At 46.5% G+C, this 22,001-nt stretch overlaps 2 protein-coding genes across 4 annotated transcripts; one reads left to right on the forward strand and one right to left on the reverse strand.

Moving 5' to 3' along the window:
* Nucleotides 1-3,626: 3,626 nt before the first annotated feature.
* On the reverse strand, nt 3,627-8,858 carry LOC136542683 (pyruvate dehydrogenase (acetyl-transferring) kinase, mitochondrial-like). Of its 3 annotated transcripts, XM_066535220.1 has the most exons (8): nt 8,478-8,858; nt 7,236-7,500; nt 6,637-6,814; nt 6,232-6,379; nt 5,624-5,828; nt 5,419-5,492; nt 4,458-4,486; nt 3,627-4,341 (listed from the first exon to the last, which is right to left on the reverse strand). In XM_066535220.1, the coding sequence occupies exons 1-6, from the start codon at nt 8,712-8,714 to the stop codon at nt 5,434-5,436; spliced, it is 1,092 nt and encodes a 363-aa protein (XP_066391317.1). In that variant the 5' UTR covers nt 8,715-8,858; the 3' UTR covers nt 3,627-4,341; nt 4,458-4,486; nt 5,419-5,433. The 3 variants fall into 3 exon arrangements, with proteins under 3 accessions (XP_066391317.1, XP_066391316.1, XP_066391315.1); XM_066535219.1 differs by lacking the exons at nt 3,627-4,341; nt 4,458-4,486 and adding an exon at nt 4,945-5,258; XM_066535218.1 differs by lacking the exons at nt 3,627-4,341; nt 4,458-4,486 and having other exon boundaries at nt 4,945-5,492.
* A 4,307-nt stretch (nt 8,859-13,165) lies between these two features.
* On the forward strand, nt 13,166-18,159 carry LOC136547347 (novel plant SNARE 13-like). The gene is made up of 10 exons (XM_066539301.1): nt 13,166-14,405; nt 14,686-14,778; nt 14,982-15,075; nt 15,165-15,202; nt 15,371-15,462; nt 15,557-15,636; nt 15,821-15,877; nt 16,712-16,804; nt 16,885-16,959; nt 17,478-18,159. The coding sequence occupies exons 1-10, from the start codon at nt 14,329-14,331 to the stop codon at nt 17,577-17,579; spliced, it is 801 nt and encodes a 266-aa protein (XP_066395398.1). The 5' UTR covers nt 13,166-14,328; the 3' UTR covers nt 17,580-18,159.
* The last annotated feature ends 3,842 nt before the right edge of the window (nt 18,160-22,001 follow it).

The following is a 22,001-nucleotide window of genomic DNA, read 5'->3' on the forward strand; positions in this document are numbered from 1 at the left end:
TTCACTAGATCCTAAATGCATATGTAATAAGTTAGAGCATCTAGTGGCACTTTGATAACTGCATTTTGATACGAGTTTCACCCCTCTTAATAGTACAACTATCGATCCTAAATGTGATCACACTCACTAAGTGTCTCAATCACCAAAACAAAATAGCTCCTACCATTTATACCTTTGCCTTGAGTCTTTTGTTTTTCTCTTTCTTCTTTTCAAGTTCAAGCACTTGATCATCACCATGGCATCACCATCATCATATCATGATCTTTATTTGCTTCACCACTTGGAATGTGCTACCTATTTTATGATCACTTGATAAACTAGCTTAGCACTTAGGGTTTCATCAATTCACCAAAACTAAACTAGAGCTTTCACAAACCATCGTTGAGGGCTGGGCCCCATTCACCGCCGCCATAGCCGCCGCACGCCAGCGCTCTAATGACCCTGCCACAGCAAGGGCCATGCGGGCCGCTGGTTCCTCTCCGCCAGCTGACGTGTCGCTGGTCCTCGTCGAGGATGTCTTGGATGATGAGGATGACTCGGCGCCCAGCTCACCCTAGCGGCCTCCTTCGGCGTTGGGGCTCGACATCTTCCTTGTCCACCCCTCCACGCCTAACCCGTCACCATCTCTGTCCCCCTCGCCTCCCCCTTCCACCATGGGGACGGCTCAATGGGCGTTCTAAGGCTCGTCATTGGGCGGATGAGGACCTCGACGACTCCGACACAGAGAGGTCACCGGTTAGCTCCCCAACCTCCTACCTCAACGCAATCCACCAGGGGTCACACCTTTGGACGTCGCCATTGCTGGGGCGTGCCACGCCATGCCTCATCGTCGGAGGCTCTCGCGGCAACGTTGCTGCTGAGCGGGGCAAGCGTCTCCTGGCTAGGGGAGCCTGACCAACCAACGTCGCTGGAGGCGCGCACAACAGTGCTTCTGGTGCTAGCGTTGTGCACGGGCGGCGCAACCGCAGTTCTCGCTAGCCACGGCCACGTCCCCAGCAGGTACACGGCCTGCCTGCTTGGCCCGTGGATGGCCACGTCCCCGCCCGCCAACACCTCAGACGGGGCTCTACCTGCTAGCACATCTTTGCTCTAGACGCCAATGGGTGGTGTGAGGTCTTGTCGCAGGGGTCATCAAGCAGTGTCGGCGGGGCACGCCCCGCCCACACTGCATCGATGAACCAGTGGCCCCCTACCCGCTATTTGGCGGAGCTACGCGGGAAGTGCTTCAACTGTCTCTCCACCACGCACAGGGTGGCAACCTACAAGCTGCCTCCACGCTGCCTTCGATGCAACAGGTTTCAACACCTCACGCAGGACTGTAAGCGGCGGCGGACGGTGCCTCCTTCCAGCTCTAGCACATTTGGTGTCCTAGAAGAGCAGCAACGATGACCTGTCCGGGAGTGTATCTTGGGCAATCAGCCGCATGCTTAGGGAGACACGCTGAGCACGGCCGGAGCTATGTCGGGTGCGGCTGTAGCTGTACCAGGTGCGACTATGCGTGGCGGCGATCGGCGCAGACGGCAAAGACATTGGCATCGACCGAAGGGGACAACACCGCTGCGACAACAAGTGTCGCCACCGATAGTCATGGGCGGTCAGCAGGGGCCGCCCAAGCGGCACCAGACTTCACCTCAGTCGCTATAGGAGCTAAGGCAAGGCACAATGGTTGACTAATGAGACGGGCATCATTGAGGCCAATCCATTGACGCTCACGCTATACCCGGGCGCCACACATGATCGTGACATCTCGGAGGACCCGATGGTTGAGGAGTTTGTAGCCTCACTCATCAACAGTCAGATCGTCGCGTAGCCTTTCCTTAAGCGCCTCCCGTCACCTTCGATGCCCCCTAGCTATAGGATGAGGCCCCAACGGTGGTGGCCTCCCAGCTAGAGGATGTGGACCCAGCGGTGGTCTCTTGTGAGCTGCGGACACCACCCCCGCGCCCCATCCAGTGGGCAGTGGACTCGCCAAAGACACACGTGGTCAACCTAACGGTGGATGGTGGCCCTCCTAGTTCACCACCGGGGGTTACCCATCGGGCTATGGACAACAACAACTCTGTCAAACGCCGCCTCGATAGCTTCATCAACAATGTCACGTATAAGAGGGACTCTCCGCTGATTCGTGAGCCTCCCAAGCAGCCTCCTGCTATGCTGATACTACCGTGGCGGAGTAGGCGGTTGACGGCTCAGAGTCTCTTCCGAGTGCCAGCTTCCAAGCAAGGCGAGGTGTGTTGATCATGCAGCGTATGAGCTACACCTAGGGTCTATCAGCCCCATCCGCTTCGAAGCTGGAGGCCTTTGACAAGCTCTTCGACGGCAACCTGACTGCGTCCGAAGCCGAGGTACTGGGCGAGCTCTTTCTAGCTATTGAAAAGGCCCTGTCCAAGCAGCCGCAAAGACGCAAGGCCACATCCTAGGTCACAAAGCTACGTCGTTATTGGTTGTTTTTTTACAGAAATGTTATACAACACATATGTGTTTTAGATAAAAAACACATGGATTTTTTTATCTCTCTTTCTCACCAGTGACCACCGGCGCCGGCGATCGGCGAGCTCGCCCCGGCACCCGCGCTCGCGCTCGCGCCCGCGCCCATGCCCAGCACGCCTCCCCACGCCCGCGCCGGTCATGGCAGTGGCGGCGGTGGCAGATCTGATCTGTTCTTCCATAGAAAAAAAATTGTGATTTGTGATCTGTGGAGGCTGGATGCTGGAGGTAGAAAAAGGGTGGAGGCTGTTGGATCTTAATCCTATGGTGCAAAAAAAAATTCATGTGTTGAAACTGCATAAAACACATGGTTGTGTAGTAGACAGACTCTTTCTCTTATGTAATATCGAATCAATAGATCTTTTGTTAGGATGGTCCAGCTTCGGCTGCGCGTTGTATGTTTGTTTGTTTGTTTAAACTCTTCTCTTTAATACAATTGTATGCAAATTTTTTGGGTATTCGAGAAAGAAAAAAAATAACCCAACCTAAAGCTAACTGAACAATAAACAACCACATGATGGCGGCAGCAGCAGAAGAACAATTTGCGTCACGGGAGGACAAGCAAAGCGAAACAAAGCCGGAGCTGCCGCGTCAAAAGTCAGCAGAACCCGGAAAGCTAGCTAATCCAAGGTGCAAAGGTTAAACTTAAACCGAGCGAGGGAGAGCGGAAAGCCGTTCGCTGCTGGTTTGCTTCGCTCTCGCTCATGGGTCTGCCGGGGCTCCTCCGCTTTCCACGGCAGCTTGTGTGATCTTCTGCAGCAGCCCAGACAGCAGGGGAGAGCGCTTGCCTGCGAATTGCAAGTTGCAACCGTCCGTGCGTCATTTTTCTAGTCTAGGAGTACATGGTCTGCAGATGCAGGCGTGCAGCTGCGACCCTGCAATGCAAATCTCACACGGGAGGAGAATAGAATGTTCTGCTCGATCCAGTTCCAGCACGTGCGCGTCACGTGGCTGCGAGGGTCCTCGGCTCAGTGACTGACAGAACTCATGTTCTCTTTAGACAACTTAACAGGCAGTGACTGAGTGCTTGTTCAGTTCCAAAAAGTGCTACAGTACATGCATGGAGCATTAAATGCATACGAAAAAAAACTAATTGCATAGTTTGGTTGGAAATCGTGAGACGAATGTTTTGAGCCTAATTAGTCCATGATTGAACACCAATTGCCAAATAAAAATGAAAGAGCTACAGTAGCTAAATTCCCAAATTTCGCGAACTAAACACGCACTGAGTTCAGATCTTGTCAGCAACCAAAACATGCTGCTGCCTTGCCTGCTGGAAAGCAAAAGGTTCCAGGCGTGTGAGCCCGTGACACTGCATTTTGGCTACCAAAACGTACTTGCTTGGCTCTCTGCTGGGAAACCGGAGCTTATTCATGATCCAGGCAGAGGACTGGTAGCACAGCAGACCAAGAGGGCTCAATCTGTGGAAGTGATCAAGTGAATGGCACTGAACTGAAGTTGGTTGAGACATCCCTGTCTGTCTCCAGCGCTTCTCCATCACGGGATCTTCTGAATTCGTGTTGGGCTCCGGTACAATGTAAACACTGTTAAGACTTAAGACTAACCACACGGTGCAGCAGCAAGTAGGGCAGAGCTTAATCTGTTGTTCAAGCCAATGGTGCCCCAGTCTGAACTGTCGGTCTTGGTTGCTTGTGTGATGAACCTCGAGTGTAAAGACTGCAAAATTCAGGGAGAAGTGCTCCATCTGCGTGTATGTACATACATGCAATTTGTTTCCTTCTGGTTTCAACCAACGGCAAGAACCAGAGGCGACATTTGAACTTTAAGATAGAAGGAAGGCACAACGTATCAACAAGTCTTCCGTTTGTCACTTCAACGCTGCATACATGATTTAGGCCATGTTCGCTTCTCTTATAATTCATCTTTTTCAGCTTGTTTTTTTAACCGAAACAGTGTTTTTCTCTCCCAACAAATCAGCCGGAACAGTGTTTCGGCTTTTTTTCAGCGAATCCCCCTTCGATGTGACTGTCACATTAGCCTGACCACATAAAAAACATACAACAAAAATAACATGTCAGGTTTTTTTCATCATGTCAGTTTTTTCCCATTAAAAAATCCACGTTAGTTTTTCTATGTTTGAAAAATGTTACAGCAAGATCACAGTTTGATTTTTCAACGTTACAAAAAAAAACAGGTTAGAATAATGACACTCTAAATCTCATCAACATATCACGTTAAAACAAATAGAAAATCTAGATCATGCATATCTAGTAGGGAGACATTTTTCTGTTTTTCTTATATTTTTCTATTACCTCCTACTCCATCCGTTCCAAATTATAAGTCGCTTTGACTTTTTTGGTTTATCCATTTTATTATGTATCTAGACATATTATTATATCTAGATGCATAGCAAAGTGGATGTACCAAAAAAGTCAAAACGACTTATAATTTGAAACGGAGGGGGGTAGTATAGAAGGTAATATGTGATGATTGCCATAAAGATCGATGATCCACCGTCACTGTGGAGTACCATAGCAAAGCCCAAATCCAGACTATGTACTGTACAACAAGAGATGCAGCTATGAAATTAGCAGCTATTGAGAATAAACTCAGATTTGCGCTCATCGGCGCAGTTCAGAGCACTTCTCCCCATTTACAATGCTGATTTCTGGGAGGCAGAGGGATCATACTATTTTCTGAAACCCCACGGAGGGATCGTACCTTTTTTTTTCTGAAAGGCAGCAGAGAGATCATACTACATGGCAGAAGTAAGCAGGACGTAGCAGTGCTGTGTTCACAATGCAGCAGAGCTGAAAGATGAAATCGAGGGGACTATAAGATCGAGATCAACTATAGCTATAGGTGGCTGGCCTATTAGAACAATATTCGCAGACCAGCACTGGATTACAAGAAGAGCAGCATAATTACAGGAGAAGAGTGGTATGGGTGGGGGGGTGGGGGGGTTTGCACAGCAGAAATATGTCGTCAAGGCAAGGGCTCCTCTGAATCTCCCAGCCGTGACAAGTGGAGGTAAGCATCGGTACCTACACGACGGATAGAAACAGTAGTTATGTTCCGATGTCTGATACTCTGGTGCGGACTGCAGAACATGGTTGAGTTGTTTAACGCTTGGATTGACTGGCTATTTACTGTATCAAGTGAAATATGGCCATACCGTATCCTTCCATTGAGATGATTTGCAAGTCGCCACCAAAATACCGAGCATAAAGCCGGCTGATTGGGAGCCCGAAACCATATCCAGCCATAGTTACTCCGACATTAGGTCTATCTAGCTCAGGAGGATTCTTTGCAGTGCTATACAGATACGTGAAAATTCTTGGGAGGCCACTTCTTGGTATCCCGCCACCTTCATCACTAACCTGTGTTAGAAGAGCACTCAAACTTCAGCACCAATTTGTGCACAATTTAGTTTTCTTACAGCAAATACATAGTATCGTATTGACCCACAAACTTAAACTAGCTATAGTTTACATATAGTCTCTGCCACATCAAGAGTGATATGTAGCACCAGACTTCATTTAAGTTACAGTTAACTAATATCAAATATCAGTGGCAAATGTCCACGGAAGTTCCATCAAATTTACAAAAGTTTGCAAATTTCCATTAAGTTCATTAGTATACTATTGCACTTGACAAATGACAGTGGAAGTTCCGTAAGTTTTGCTGGCCTTTACAAATTTTCAAACTGCAACTGTCATTAATAAATAGCTGTAGCTAGAATGTTACCAACAATTCATGATAGGTGATGACAAAGACTACTACCTTGATAGTAACATCCTCTTCTCCATCAGCAACTATAATTCTAACTGGAGGAACATCTTTATCAGAATTCATATACCGTTCTTGCACTGCACGGAGAGAGTTCTTCACCAATTCAAATAACATCAGATGTAGGTGGTGTGTGACATATCTGCATTTGTTGAAGCCAAAAAGTTAGCTAGTGTTTTGTTTTTATATTTGTTTTGTTTCACATAATTTGAGTAAGCCAATTAAAAGAACCAAAATAACGAGGCAATAAAAATGTACACAAACAAATTATGTGATCTATAAGAGGCATCCAAATTGAATTCCGAAAACATTTTACGACATCACATTGGCAAACAAAATGATACCGTCGCTAAAGATCCAAGTCCATAAAGGTAACTTAGGAGATATTACAGGACTTACGGAAATGTAAAATTTGGATCACCATATATGTTAATATCAGGAGCTGATCCATATTCCCTTAAACATATAGCACGGGCATCTTCACAAGCAGCTTGAGCCACCTGTATTGGGGATAATCTTGTATTAATGAGGCCTATGACACCAGAGGGTTGAGGATCATGCAAAGCCACATGCTGCCCTGAAATTAATCAAGTCCAAATAACTCAGGCCACATATCTAATAGCAACAGACGCTCAACTTTCCATTAATCATTTGACTTAGGCCCCACACATGGGGCCATGAAGATGCAGTTTCAGTTAAAACCATATCATATTTTACATGACCAAAAATCCCAAAGTATAGTTTAGCAACATATAAATGAGGCCAAAAAGTGTGCTCAGTTTGATAGATTTACAGTGAACTTTTGGATATGTTACTATACTGCTTTCAGGGGAAAAAGTAGTATATGTTAGTACAGTAACTGTTATAAAAAGAAATAGCATATAAGAGAATATTTACCATAGCATATCCAAGAACTAAATTGGCCAAGAACAAAGTTGGCAGTAGATTTTACCCTTCATAAATTAAGCTCCTGACAAAACAGTTTGAAGGTTGCGAACCTATCAGCATGCGGATGCCAATCCTTGACATGTAGAATCGATCAAGGAACTCGTGGATCTGATCATCGAATTCAAAGGGAACCTTCCTTGAGTGGCCCAGTTCCTTCTTCAGCTGCTGCACTCCCAAAGCCATTGTTGGAACCACATTATTGTGCCGCATTTTGACCATATTGATCATCTGTGTGAAAGCGAGCTCGTCGTTCCGGCTCCTCACTTCAGGGAAGTATCTGATGTCGCGGAATGAGTCCAAGTACCAATCCCGCACCTTAATTAACAAATAAGAAATGGTTAACAGACCAAACATCAGTCCCACTCCCACAGCAGAATGGTCACATCGGTAATAATATTCATCTAGCTAGTTAACGAAATATCCCTTACTAATAAAATACACATTCTTTGCTGACTTGAGATATTGCGTTGACGAAGTTAGATAAAGGAGGTGAAGAGCCCCACTCATCACCGAAAAAAAATGTAAGCAAGTCAGCAAGCAAGAATCTCTCAAAATTTACTTTTACAAAAGGAGGAATTAATGATTCCTTCTTATCACAACTTTGTATTGTTCCTACAACACATGCAAATCGTAAGAACAAGGAATCGAAGCTAAAATCAACGAGTGGCCGTTTGGGTGTGGCTTGTCGTAAACGATCGTAAATTTCCAGCCGAAACAGCCAGCCAGCAGTACTTCTTCACGAACCAGCAATGATACGAATCAGCCAACCGAACATGCTAGAATGAGATACTATGAGGCCATGAGAGTGACTGTTTGGACCACGAGTGGAATAGAAAGAAACAGACCTACAAACAAAAAGGAAAAAGAAGCAGCATCTACCCATAAATGAAGCACCTCTTCAGGATTATTCGGAACTAAAATCCTGCTAAGGATCCCTATCTGCTTCAGTTAATTAGGAAGTAAACCAAAAGCTAATATCTGCTTCAGTTCATTAGGAACTAAACCAAAAGCTAATCACAGCGGGGCAAATAGTAAAGATACGTATCAGTCTGTAAAAAAAAAGCACCCCAAATGAATCTCATGTAAAAGAAAGACCACCCCAGATGAATCATGAACTGAGGTGCGCCAAACCTGTGGATTCACCAGCTGGGCAACAAGGACAAATTAACAATCACGACAAGGGAATGGCCACCCAATCAAACACACGTACCGAGTAAAAACTAACCAAATCAATTCTGAGAGACAGAGACCAGAGACAGGGAGAAGCGTGGGAGGCATCGAGCGAGGCGGACCTTGAGGATGGCGGGCTTGTTGGAGAGGCCGAAGGGCAGCGACTCGAGCTCGAGCGCGCGGCGCGCGAAGCGGATGGGGAGCTCCTTGTGCAGGAACTGCGCGGAGAGGAGCAGGTTGCGCGGGGTGGGGCGGGAGCCGAACTCCATCATGTACAGCAGACTCACCCCCGTCTGCTTCATGCTCCCCCACCGCCCCACCTCCTCCGCCACCGCCCGCGCCACCGGCTCCGACGCCATCACCCACACTCCGCGCCAACTCTATCAGCCGGCGACCGCCGCAGTCACCGCCTCACCGGTGGGAACTGGGATGAGCCAGCGAGCGAGGCGCCCAATCAAGGCTGCACGAGGACACACTACCAAGGCGCACGGAGTGGAACCAAAATGGCGGAGCCGCGCTTGCGCTTATAAAGGCTGCCGGCCGGAGGCGGAGAAGGGATCTCTGGTGGGGCCCTCTTGTCAGCGGGCCGGTGTGGCCGGTTACCTCGTAAACTGGCTAGGCCCACCTGTCAGAAGGTGTAGCGATCTGTGTGGACAGCATCCGAATCCGTTCCGTTGAAGCGCAAGCGCTGCATGCAGGGAGAGGAGAGGAGAGGAGAGGAGCAGCAGACACTTGGCTTAGCTTATCCACGAGGATTCCGGAATAGATCCCCATGCTAATCACACCGCCAGCACGGCAGGCGCAGAACAGAACCAGGCGACTTGACTGAATCATATCATGTGCTTTCAGCAAACAATCTCAGGACTTTCGCCAAAATTCGCCGGAAAAGGGTGTCCAGCTGGTGTTGAAATTTTTGACATCTGTGATTCTAAACGACTTCTGACAGGAATTTCCCTATGAGTTTCTGTTAAAGATGGAACGGTGGTAGTAGTAGATTAAGCTAGCAAAGAGTGGTGCATCAGTGCTAATTAATCCCGGCAACAGCTAGCTAGGCTAGGGACGGTTAAGATCTGGAGGACGCCGCTGTCGTCGCCGTCGCCGTCGCCGTTCACCGACGACCACGACTTGTGTGGGAGAATTTCCGGTGCAGTGGCACTAGCGTCGCGCTAGCTACCAGGAGAATAAAGGAGTGCCAGACGATTCATTTTCGGCAACTAGTGGACAGGATCCATGGCTGGATACACACCACAAAGCCATTGCTCATATAACGAAAAAAATCTTACAAAACGACTAGTTGCCTTGCTTCTGGTGCAATACATGCATGGTCATCAGATGGTCTAGTTTAGTTTCTCACTGGAGAGTGAGGATTAGATAGAGTTCTCTCCTTTGTCCTTTGTCCTCTGCTGTGAGCTGAGACAGTTACTCTGGGAGGAATTTGAGCCACAATAATCTTCTCCATGGAATCCATGCATGGTTAAATTTGAGTGCAGATAAAGATGGTGCCTTGATAGAATCTATCATCTGATCTCTGCGAAAGTAAATTAAAATGATTCGGAGGTTGTGTGCTGTACCTAATGACAGCGGCCTCCACGCGAAGAGATAGAGCTCCAACCATAGAGCACATGAGCAAGACCACAAGTTCATCTTTATGGTTCTGTAGAGTTCCAGACATACCGCACCTCGCTAGAAGAACAATATGTGTGTGTGTGTCCTATGATGGCGAACACATCTCACTCAAGTCTTGTTCACTATCATCGAATTAGGTAAGCAGATGCATCACATCGAGTACTGGCCACAGTTGATTAATAATGAACAATTAAAACAGCAACAACCTACTGTGCTCTATCCCTTTGAGACAAAGATCTATATGATGTTTATCTTAAATGGATTGATATTTAATTTGTGAAATGATCGAGGACGTGGCCTAGAGGGGGTGAATAGGCGTTTCTGAAAATTTACATCTTAAAATGCGGAAGCCATTAGGAGATTTCCAATTGCTATCACGCATGGTGTGATATTTGTTGCTATCCAGAAACCGTAGAAGAAAACTATTTCCATGGTGGCATACCAACACCAAACTAATCATCTATTTATTGTCCCCTTGATACAATGGCACGGAAAATAACCTAGAAACTAGCATAAATAGTTTTCAAGCAACAATCTCAAATAAAATATGTCTTCGAACAACAATAACCTGCATTTTCTGTTTCAAATGCAACGGTCCAAACTTTCAGTTGACACCAATATGGTAATTAAATCCATTGTACTATACATAGCTATAACAAAGATCATCAGTTTGCCACTGCTAGCAAATCCAAAGACACATAAGAAGAAACAATTGCCTCCATATGATTATATGAATGAGTTAGATTAGCAACTACAGTATCCAACAACAAAAACTAAATGGCAAATTCAAAACTGTCATACCACTATTGGAAAACCGCACTATCCCTATGTGCACAAAAAACTTCAAGAGAAAAAAAGGAAAAACTATCAAAGAAATCAATTATGTTGGGCAACCAACAAGCAAATTCTATCAAGGATAGATCGACAGAGAAACATATTTTTGCCTATGAATTTTTAGACAGAAACTCCATCTCTGACGGTAATTTTTTTGACAGTGGGTTGATAGAATATTGTAGCATCGTCAGGTTTTGAAGACCCTCAATAATCGTCAGGTTATTTATTTTCCCTGTAGGGTTACCGTCAAAGATAGTTCAAAATTCTTTATGTATTCTATAAATAATAAGGGTTGTGACTTGCTGAAACTCTAACGAGGTAACCGGAGTACATAGCAAAATCCCACTATAATAAAACCAATCATCCCACAAAGAGATATATTTTGGTTTCCATGCGACGTAGAAGAACTGTAGCCTCTAGAGGAGTACATCCATATTGTTCGATGATAGAAACATCACAATTAATTCCACTTCACTGTCGTCGAGTAATTAGACAAGGATAACACATCACCGTGTTATTAGTTCTAATTAACGAAGGAGAATACAACCTCCACGGGTTATGCCTATGCATATAAATACGAACAGTTGGAGTAGTAATAATCCAACGCAGGTTACTAACTGCAAACGGGATGATGGAACCGCATCATGGTTCTTGAGCAGACACAGCTCATGCTCATCAGCTCATGGATCTGTTTTTGCATATACGTTGTGCACCTAAAGATGGGATAGCGTTGAACTATGTACGTCTCAAATTGTAATTTTTTTTCCATATAACCCGAAGAAGAAATAAATGGGTGGAGTACGTGCTAAACTGCTAACTGCTGTGTGTGCAGCCATTATGGGAAACCAAGGCAGGCAGGGCAGGGCAGGAAGCAGACAACAACTAGACAAGGAACGGTAGGGGAAGGGCCCTCCATCAAATCAAATCACAGCCATTATCCTAGATCTCGGCCGTTGCTTTCAGATTAGGGCCTTGTTTAGATTGCAAGTTTTTTCACTCTCTCTCCATCACATCAAATCTTTAGACACATGCATAAAGTATTAAATATAGATAAAACAAATAACTAATTACATAGTTTGATTGTAAATTACGAGACGAATCTTTTGAGTCTAGTTAGACCATGATTGGACAATAATTATTAAATACAAACGAAAGTGCTACAGTACCAAATACTGATTCATAACCCCAATCTAAACAAGGTCTAGGGTTTGCAGCCAGGTCGCCTCAGCCCTGGGCCACGGAATTATTGGCTAGCTGGTCTCACGGCCTAGCGGTGACGTGGAGAGCCCAGAGGCACATATGCTCGGACAGTTGGTACGAGCCATGGGGCCGCCTACCCGCGCGTCCTTGTGCAGTGGGTCGGAGACTCGGAGCAGAGGCGCGTGGATAGATGGGTCGGAATCTCTTGTCTGACTCCGACGCGGCGGCGGACTGGAGCTCAGCTGAGCTGAGTGATTGGAGCGAGCTTAATCCCTCTTGTGAGTTGCATGCGACTGTGCTGGCCGCAGACCGCAGTACGTGTACTGATTATTATTGAATAATTAGGAGATCAATCATGGCTGAGACCTGGATGACTATCAGAGAGAGAGAGACGACGTGCGTGAAATGCAGGCAAGCTGACGTGCCTGTTCTTTTGTGCCCACAGTCCACAGACCAAAAAAAAAAATCTTTTTTTTTTTCCGAGGAAGAAAAGAAACTACTCGTAGCTGGGATGCGATTAGGCGAAATGCGACGAGAGAGGAGTTCATTCTAGTGCGATTTGCATGGGTTGCGTGCGTTGAGCGCTTCCGCGCTTGGATGTGCAGAGCAGGACAGGTATCTTATCGTGGTCCAATGCCGAAAGGTAGGAATCACGGAATCAGTGTGGATCGACAGCGGCAACATGCTTCCCATCCGATTCGTTGTTCCACCGGAACAGGCTAAGGCCGCGTTTGGATCGACAGGCAACGTTAATAAGCATGTGCATGGCATCATCTAGTAGAAAAAAAAAACTTAGGATGCATGTGCACGATAAAAGCTTACGCGGCGGATGGATGGATAAAGCTTATGATTATGAATGCATGGTACGTGGATGGATGACTATTTAATTAATATAATTGGATTGATATATCACTCCTGGACAGAGACTAGAGTACCATGATTTAATTTAATTAATTAATTAATTAATTAATTCAGGCAGATAGATGCATCATGGCACAAGTCCAAATTGCAATCGGAGATGACGTGGAATGCTACATTATTGTGTTATTATCTATAAATAACCTGCTTCCTATGTTTGATTGAATCAATGAATCGTCTGTAGTCCTTCCTTCTCTTCGCTCCTTCTCTACCCTGCTCTGCTTCCCCGGCAGGAGAGGAGGTCGAAGAAAGAGCCTGCTCTGCTCAACAGGTGGGAAAAGGGAAGAGTAGAAATCCTTTGGGCATCCGCATCCATCTTCGCCTTGTCCTCCTCGTTCCTCACATGGTTCGTGAAGCAGCGATTTTTTTTTCTTACTTTCTTTCATTTCGTTGTGACGACCGGGGATGAGAAGTCACTGCTAGTAGTGCAGGTGGCGAAATATTTCGATAGATCACCAGTTAATAAACTAGAGATAATTACATCTCGTCGTTTTAGCTGGCGACAGAAGATGTATGTTTTTACTAATAATAATATATATAAAACTTTTGATCCAGACAATTTTTTAATATAGAAACCATCAATTTTAAACTAGAGATAATTAGATCTCATCGATATTTGGGCCGCTTCTGCCTGATCGATCGGGCCCGATCACCGCAGTTGGACAGGAGGGCCGATTCTCAAGCCGCACCGGCCCAATCGCCCGAGCAGCTGGATTGGATTTGGGATCGGATCGCTTTGTTAGTCAGTTGTCCTATCACCGGCCCATTCACCTCCACGGAAGTGTGGGCTCGTGACAGCGCATGCCACCTATCATCCGTTGTATTGCAATTGTGGCAAAAGAAACATAAGAAATTTCAAAACCATCCCTGATGCGATCATCATCGTTCCAGGCGTTCCCCACAGAAAATCTCGCATTCCCTTCAAATTCATGCCGTTCCACTTTTTATTTGCTAATTGCTACTAGTAAATGAACAGATTTTTGGCCAAGACATGTCGTAAACTTTGCAAATTGTCACCTCCATTTTCACTTTTCAATCAAACTTTGATTTGATCACAAGAGAACGAAAAAGGTACGCCTACGACTTGCGTTGCGTGCGAGCTCAGTCCTCCCAGGCCCAGCTCACGCGCGTGGGTGGGAACGGGAACACAGCTCGGCCCCGGCCCGGACGGACCCAGCTCAGCAACGGCTCGCCCTCCCACCAAACAAACCGAACCACCGCCCGCTGCTTGCTTTCCTTTCCTCTCAACGCCAGCCACGCCGAGACCAACCGCCGCCACCGGAATGGCGGGGTGAGGGAGCCACGCCGCACCGGACAAGACAGAGGAGCCGCCGCCGCCGCCGCCGCTGCGACCAACAGGCCACCGGGTAGAGGAGGGGATCCAGCCAGCCAGCCATGGCGAGCGACGTGCCCATGAGCCCCGAGCTCGAGCAGGTGGACGGCGAGATCCAGGACATCTTCCGCGCGCTCCAGTGAGTCAGATCCCTCTCCCTCCCTCTCTTCACCCCTCTTCTTCCACCAATGCGCTTCTCGCCGCCCTCTCGGTCTCGGATTCGGTCGCGCGGCTAGACTGGACTAGACTGAGGAGAGGCTTCTCCCGCCTTCGCGGCGTCCGGCGCCCGGATTTCGCCGGCTCCTGCTCCAGTCGCAGCCAGTTCCTTTATATACAGCTCCTACTCCCCTGCTGCTTCCTACGTCCTGCTCTGCTGCACACCAAGTCTTAATTCTTCCGCCTCGCACTGCTTGCTCCAGGAATGGGTTCCAGAAGATGGACAAGATCAAGGACTCCAGCAGGCAGTCCAAGCAGCTGGAGGATCTCACCGCCAAGATGAGAGAGTGCAAGCGGTACGTCTGCCTCAACTCATGCCCTGTGTTTTTTAAGCTAAAACGCGTACCTCACCCAGATTTAGCTTTCCCCACCTATACTATACGTCGCATTGCTATTCTTGACTCGAATCAGAGACTTCATATCCTCTTTTCTACTCAACATGAAAGCGCCCTGAGACTCTTTAGTTAGCTAAAATAAAATGCGCTGGTATCTCTTGCAGCTTGATCAAAGAATTTGACCGTATACTCAAGGATGAGGAGAAAAAGAACACTCCTGATGTCAACAAGCAGCTCAATGACAAGAAGCAGTTCATGGTTGGTACTTGTTTTTCCTTCCCATTTGGCTTTTGTTATTTGTTGTTTTTGGACACGGGTATAATTTTGTTTCTTGTGTGCTATTACAGATCAAAGAACTCAACTCCTATGTAACCTTGAGGAAAACGTAAGTATAAGCCTTTCCTTTTTCTATTCTATTTATCGTGCCCTCAGGGTTGAAACATTCTACATTGAATCCCTTATTTGCAAATTTATGCCGGCAGCATTGTTTGCTCTGTTGCAATACACTTCATGTTAAGATGTTGTATCCACTGCATCTTTTTTGGTGTTTCAGGTACCAGAGTAGCCTTGGTAATAAGAGGATCGAACTATTCGATACTGGTAACGACCAAGTGGCTGACGAAACTCCAGTTCAAATGGCATCAGGTGGTCATCAGTAGCTTCTAATATTTCTAACAATACCCTCTTCAAACATCATAGGTGTTAATTTTCTCACTAATGCACCTGGATGGTTTTACAGAAATGTCAAATCAAGAACTCATTAGCACTGGAAGGAAACAAATGGACCAAACTGACCAAGCCATTGAGCGCTCAAAAATGGTGTGCAACTAACATACACCCTTTTGTTTTCTTTTTCAACCATCAAGCAGAATTCTGCTATTGCTTAAAGAGCACAAAATATTCCTCAAATCAATATACTCGGGTAGCCTCCATAAAACAGAAGAAAGGAACAATAAACTTCAGCTCTTCCATAATGGATTTTAAAGGAACCATTTTCTTGTAGGTTGTAGCACAAACTGTTGAAGTTGGAGCTCAGACTGCTGCAACTCTGTCACAGCAAGTAAGTTTTCGTGAATGGTGATATAACCTGTTTGTTTACAACTAATTTTTTCCATCAAGTTTTGGCTAAGCTCTACTGGGGCTTACTGATCACAAAACTTCCATACTTAATTGGATAAGGCCATAAACTATTATAGTGATGCTTCTCTCTCTCTCTCTCTCTCTCTCTCTCTCTCTCTCTCTCACAATCCTTCTTTCCCCTTATCTGCATTCATCTGACAATAGATTTGTATGCTTTACTTTACCTGTAAATGGTTCACTGCTCTGTCCCACTGAGTGTCAGTCACTCAGTCTTGAATATATTTGAGAATGGACAAAACCCAGAGGGCTTCAATTAGATCCACAATAATTGTCTCACACTACTATTTGACATAATGTTAATCAAAGTTTGGCTGTCTATTTACTTGAGACACTGCTGTAGTATTCTAAAAAAGATAGTTCAACCACAATCTGTGCACTACACAACTCGATTGAAGGACTAAAAAAATCCTGCTACATTTTCCATTTGAATGTTCACAAAGATTTCTTTAGACCAAAGAACAAAGTACCTTGAGATTCCATTTTTCTTAGGAATAAATATCAATCAATCTCGACACTTTCCAGAGCAAATGTAGCTTCTCCTTTTATATTAGTATGCTTCAGGAACTGGATATGTTTGTAAAGGCAGAGTAGATGTTCTATATGCAATAAACAGTTAATATCTAGAATCTGATTTCTCGATCTGTTACATGTAGAAGTTGCATTTTACCTGTATAAGTTGTTTCCCAAGGTCAACATGACAGCATCCATATGCTCGTGTGATTGTTTTCTGAATATCATTTCATCATTTTTTCAGACAGAACAAATGAAGAGAATAGGCAATGAGCTAGATTCTGTCCACTTTTCACTGAAGAAGGCTAGTCAAATGGTGAAAGAGATTGGCCGTCAGGTTCTCCCTCGCTCTCTAGCACTCAAATGTTTTTTTTTGTTACTCTTATGTGGCTGAATTAACAAGATTTTCCATTTCAGGTTGCTACTGACAAATGCATTATGGCGTTCTTGTTTCTGATTGTCTGTGGTGTTATTACAATAATTGTTGTTAAGGTATGTTGCTGACTCTGTGAAGGTAGCATTGTATTGCTTTTGTGCCTAAATAGGATTAGCTATGCTTGGTGTCCAGTTTAGGAACAGAATCTCCACATGTATAGCCAACACCTTCGGGAGTGAAAATCCATGTGGTTGGGTCAGTTGTGGCCCCTATCTAAGTTTCCCATAGAATCATCTGTTGGAATGAAATATCAAAGACAATTTGAGAAAACTTCATTGGATAATTTTCAGAAAGTTTTCCTTAAATTATAGGAACTAAAGTTGGGCAACTTTACCTTAGTTCTTTAGGGTCTAGTGCTAACAACTTGAACAAACATAGTGATGACTGAGAATGATGATGCACGTCAGGCCTTAGTGCACTCAAGCATACCGATTTTGTGTTTGTTTTGAAACCCTATCTATTCTTTTTCTCCCGACATAAGCCATTATCAGCTTAGTTCCTAATGAGAATCGTAGACCATCTGCTGGTTTCCTACACTGCATAACCAATAACCAATTACCCTTCTTTCTCACAGATTGTCAACCCACATAACAAGAACATCAGAGACATTCCGGGGCTGGCACCTCCCGCCATGAACAGGAAGCTTCTGTCCATCGATGCTTTCAGAGGGCTCTGAGCGCTGTGAATGGCTGCCCCCTGCAGTACAGCGCAGCACATCAGAGTTCTATTATCAGCCACGATACATGATTTCGCGATTCTTTTGTGCTTGTATATTGTCTCATGTTGTTTACGTCCGCCCATTCATTCCCTATTGCATTGGTGAGTAGTAGCTTCAGGTTTCTAGCGGCACTCTTGTTGTTTATTGCTTGCGGGCACTGGCTTTCTGGTTGTCTGTGTATACGCGGTAGTGATGTGAATGTGAGAATTGAGATTCTTCATGGTCCATTCTTGTGAGTTGTGACTCTCTGGTTTGTGAGCTTGTGGTGAAGGTTCTCACTTCTCAGCTTGGCATGCGTCTCCTCCTGCCCGTGATGGTTTTTTCGTGCTTCATGCTGCGGCACGTCAAGACATAATCTGCTGCTGACCTCTCACTCTTTGTTTGCTGCACAGCAGATTTGGTAATAGGTCATTCACCGTTGTCCTAGTTGCTGTAGCAGTAGGGTAATATGCCACCAATGGTATATTAGTCGGTAGCTAATACATTAGCCATGTCTTGACAGTGGGTTGAGGTAGGAATTGTACCGCTAGTACTAGGAGTAGTTGGGGCTGTACTTAGCTATGCTCATGTATACCTTATAGTTGGTACATGAGTTGTATATACTCTACCTCTATGCAATGAAACAGGCAGATCAGTTGCCACAAACCAAAAGAGCAGAGCTCTGGTCAATGTTGGTGCTTGTGCTGTGTGTGTGCCTGTACTCACCCTTTCTTCTACCTCTAGCTATAGTGAGTATGTGTGCTGGTAAGCTTACTGCTTACCTGTGCAGGGCAGTGAGGGACCAACAAGTGGCATCGGAGCTGTATAGGTTCGTCGGACTAATCACCGGCGATGGCACCTGGCTGGGAGACGGGCGACAGCAGCGGAGCTACGGGAGGCGGCAGTGCTGCTGGGGCTATGACAGGAGGTCGTCGTGCGCACGGTGCGGGAGGTCAGCGGCACTGCTTGGCCACAGCTGACTCGCACCAACTATGACGAGTGGGCAGTGACCATGAAGGTCAAGCTTAGAGCCCAACGGCTCTGGAACACCATCAACAAGGGCACCGACATAGAAGAAGATGACATGTCAGCGCTGGAGGCCATCCTCGCTGTTGTGCCTGCGGAGTACCGGGAGCCGTTGGGGGCGAATAAGTCTGCTAAGGAGGCATGGGAGGCCATTGCAGCGATGCGCGTCGGCTCTGATCGCGCAAAGAAGGCGACGGCCCAGCTGCTGAAGCAGGAGTACGCTAACCTCAAGTTCAAAGATGGTGAGTCGGTAGAGGACTTCTCCCTCCACCTGTAGTCGCTCATCAGCAAGCTGGGGAGCCACTGTGTCACTATCGACGAAGAAGAGGCGGTCTCCAAGTACCTACACTCCGTGCCGGTGAAGTATATCCAAATCGCTCTCTTCATAGAGACGATGCTGGACCTGTCCACCCTCACCATTGAGGATGTGATAGGCCGTCTGCGGGCGGTGGACGAGCGTATGGAGCAGGCCACAACAACGACAGACAGCGGCAAGCTGCTGCTGATAGAGGAGGAGTGGGTGAAAGGTCCTTGTGTGGTTTTGGTAATTGAGTGACAACCTAGGTGGACTAATTGTGTTTATGTAAGATACACAGGTGATTAGTCCACAGGTACATATGTGTGAGCAACATATGCCATGAAGGTGAAAATAGCTTGGAGATGTTGCAAAGCTCACACATGTGATGATGAAGGAGCTCATTGCACATGAGACATGACATTGAGTCATGTGATCAAGGTGGAGAAGATCAAGACAAGACTTGGCTTGATGAACCGGTTGCAAGCGTGAAGGGTAAGTCAGAGGCTTTGGAGCGATGGACTGCATGGCGATAAAGCTTGAGCAAGACTTGGCGCCGATAGACGAAGACAACGGTGAAAAGCAAGTGAAGTCAAGATCGATGAACCAATATGATCACGTGATGATATAAAGTGGATCATATCATTGTTGATCATGTTGGTGCATATGTTGCATCGACATTGGAGGAGATGGAATGGAATGTGCAAGGCAAAGGTATAACCTAGGGCATTTCATTTCACTGGTCATAGGTGTGTAGAGAAGTTGATGACCCAGTTTAGGATAGATGGCCGTTCTATCAAGAGGGGCAAACTTGTTTGCATATCGGTTTATCTAGTGCCACTCGAGTGATCTAACTTTGCATCGTTGCTAGGATTGAGTGGCGTGGCAAGTTGAGTGGCTAATCCTTTGAAAAATGATTATGAAAATGCTAACACACATACATATAGCGGTGTACACTTGGTGGTGTTGGCACATTTCTAAAGGAGATGAAGTTGGAGTTGATGTGGATCAACTCGGCGATGGAACAGAGGTGAGAAGGGTTTGAAATTCCATTGGCGCCCTGTTCCGAAAAGGTAGGGTCTCATAGAGTGGACCAGACACTGGTCACATAGTTATCGGACATTGGGTTCCAGCGTCCGGTCAGTAGTGGCAGTCAGCGGGCAGGCGTTGGTCATCGGCCGGACGCTGGCGCTGGAAGTGACCGGACGCTGGCCGTATGCGTCTGGTCAGGGTGACGTGTGATGACGCAGGCAGAGCAGAGAAGCTGGAAGTGACCGGACGCTGGTGCTGCATCCGATTGCGACCGACCGGACGCGTCCGGTCATGTCCGGTACCTTACTGGAAATGACCGAACGCTGGGGTTGCTGCGTCCGATCAGTTCAAGCTGGAGCGTCCGGTCGTCAAATGACCATTGAGATCGGATAAACAGCGTTTGAAGAAGGGGACATGTGGCATGCATCGCACGACCGGACGCTGAGGTCCAGCGTCCGGTCGATCTGACCGGAGTGTCCGGTCGTCCCGAGTTTTACCCAGTGAAGGGGTAACAGCTCTATTTGTTTGGTGGGTTATAAATAGAAGCTATGGTCAGCCTTGTGCCGTAAGCTGAGCACACTAGAGCCTTGGTGGCTTGTGTAGTAGTGCTTGGGAGCTCTTTATCTCACATATACTTGATAGTGGTCATTCGATTGTGTGAGAGAGCGATTTTAGTGCGATTGCATCGTGAGGTTGCATCGAGTGGCACTAGGTGATCGAGTTGTAAATCGGTGGTGCTTGTTACTCTTGGAGGTTGCCACCTCCTAGATGGCTTGGTGGTGGTCTCCGTCGAAGCACGCAAGAAGCTTATGCAGTGCTCCAGAGAAGAGCTTTGTGAGGGGCATTGTGCTCGCCCCGCGGGAGCCGTGAAGAGCAACTCTAGTTGAGCGTGTCATTGAGCTACCCTCACTTTCGGGGTAGATTCTTGCGGTGCCCGACGTGCGGGTTTGGCGGGTGATGCCAATTAGCCACCAAACCACCAAGTGAGCGGTCGACACAACAGAGACGTAGCGTGTTGGCAAGCACGTGAACCTCGGGAGAAAAATCATCGTGTCAACCTTGTTCTTCCCGTTAGTTTGCATCCTCGTTACACAAGCTTGTAATTACTTTCATATACATTGTACTTGTGTAGTTGCTCTTGTAATTAGTTAGCTTGTGTAGCTTACTAGTTACCTTCTTGCTTGTGTAGCATAGAAGTAGCTCCCTTACGTGGCTAATTAGGTTTGTGTAACCTTGTTAGTCACTTTGCTTAGTTTGTGTAGCTAAGTATTTGCGCTCTCTAATTTGGCATTGATTGCCTTGTTATTGAGCATTGCTAGTGAGCTTAGTTGGCTTTGTGCTTTTGCTTACTAGCATGTGTAGGAGCTCACTTGTTGCTTAAAGTACTAGTGACATAGGTTTGTGTGACCTTGCTCCTAGAATTGGTTAGGTGAGCTCTAGCTAGCCCGGCATCTTTGTTGCTTAATTAGTATCTTTGGAATATGCTAGAGAACATAGATAGAGGGGTGTAGTCTTGGCTAAACTGATAGTTCTAATTCCGTACTTGTTTCGGTTAGCCGACGCTATTAATTTTAGAAAGGACTATTCACCCCCCCTCTAGTCCGCCATCTCGACCCTACAGTGGGCTGCTCGGATGAAGGAGAAGAAGTCCGGGGAAGCCTCCTCCAACCGCGATGGTGATGGCAAGCGCCGCAGCAAGGCTTCTTCGGAGGAGAAGAAGAAGAAGGTCGACCCCAACGCCTACCGGCGCTATGAGAAGACAGACCATTGGGCAAAGAAGTGCACAAATTGTAAGTAGGAGAAGAAGGTTGAGGCTTATTTGGCGTAGGCTGATGATGATGATGAAGCCACTCTCCTGATGGCGATGTTATGTGCACTGCACAATGTTAAGGCCAAGGAGAAGGGAGAGGTGGTGGTGGTGGAAGAGCACGGGAAGGCTCTAAAGGCTGTCAACCTCAACGAACTGCGTGCCCAAGTCCACCTCAGATGTGTGGGCAGTGAGCAGGAGCAGCGGTGGTACTTGGACTCCGGCGCCAGCAACCACATGA

This window comes from Miscanthus floridulus, chromosome 3 (genome assembly GCF_019320115.1).
Source record: "Miscanthus floridulus cultivar M001 chromosome 3, ASM1932011v1, whole genome shotgun sequence".
Taxonomy (NCBI): Eukaryota; Viridiplantae; Streptophyta; class Magnoliopsida; order Poales; family Poaceae; genus Miscanthus; species Miscanthus floridulus.

Bases quoted from the DNA above. Each gene is read 5' to 3' on its own strand.
- LOC136542683 (XM_066535220.1), bottom strand. From the start codon at position 8,714: ATGGCGTCGGAGCCGGTGGCGCGGGCGGTGGCGGAGGAGGTGGGGCGG. The intron at 5,829-6,231 runs GTAGTAGTCTTT...CTTCTAACACAG, and splicing joins AAGAGGATGTTACTATCAAG to GTTAGTGATGAAGGTGGCGG. The intron at 5,493-5,623 runs GTATGGCCATAT...TCCGTCGTGTAG, and splicing joins CATCTCAATGGAAGGATACG to GTACCGATGCTTACCTCCAC.
- LOC136547347 (XM_066539301.1), top strand. From the start codon at position 14,329: ATGGCGAGCGACGTGCCCATGAGCCCCGAGCTCGAGCAGGTGGACGGC. The intron at 14,779-14,981 runs GTACGTCTGCCT...TATCTCTTGCAG, and splicing joins AAGATGAGAGAGTGCAAGCG to CTTGATCAAAGAATTTGACC. The intron at 16,805-16,884 runs GTTCTCCCTCGC...TTTCCATTTCAG, and splicing joins TGAAAGAGATTGGCCGTCAG to GTTGCTACTGACAAATGCAT.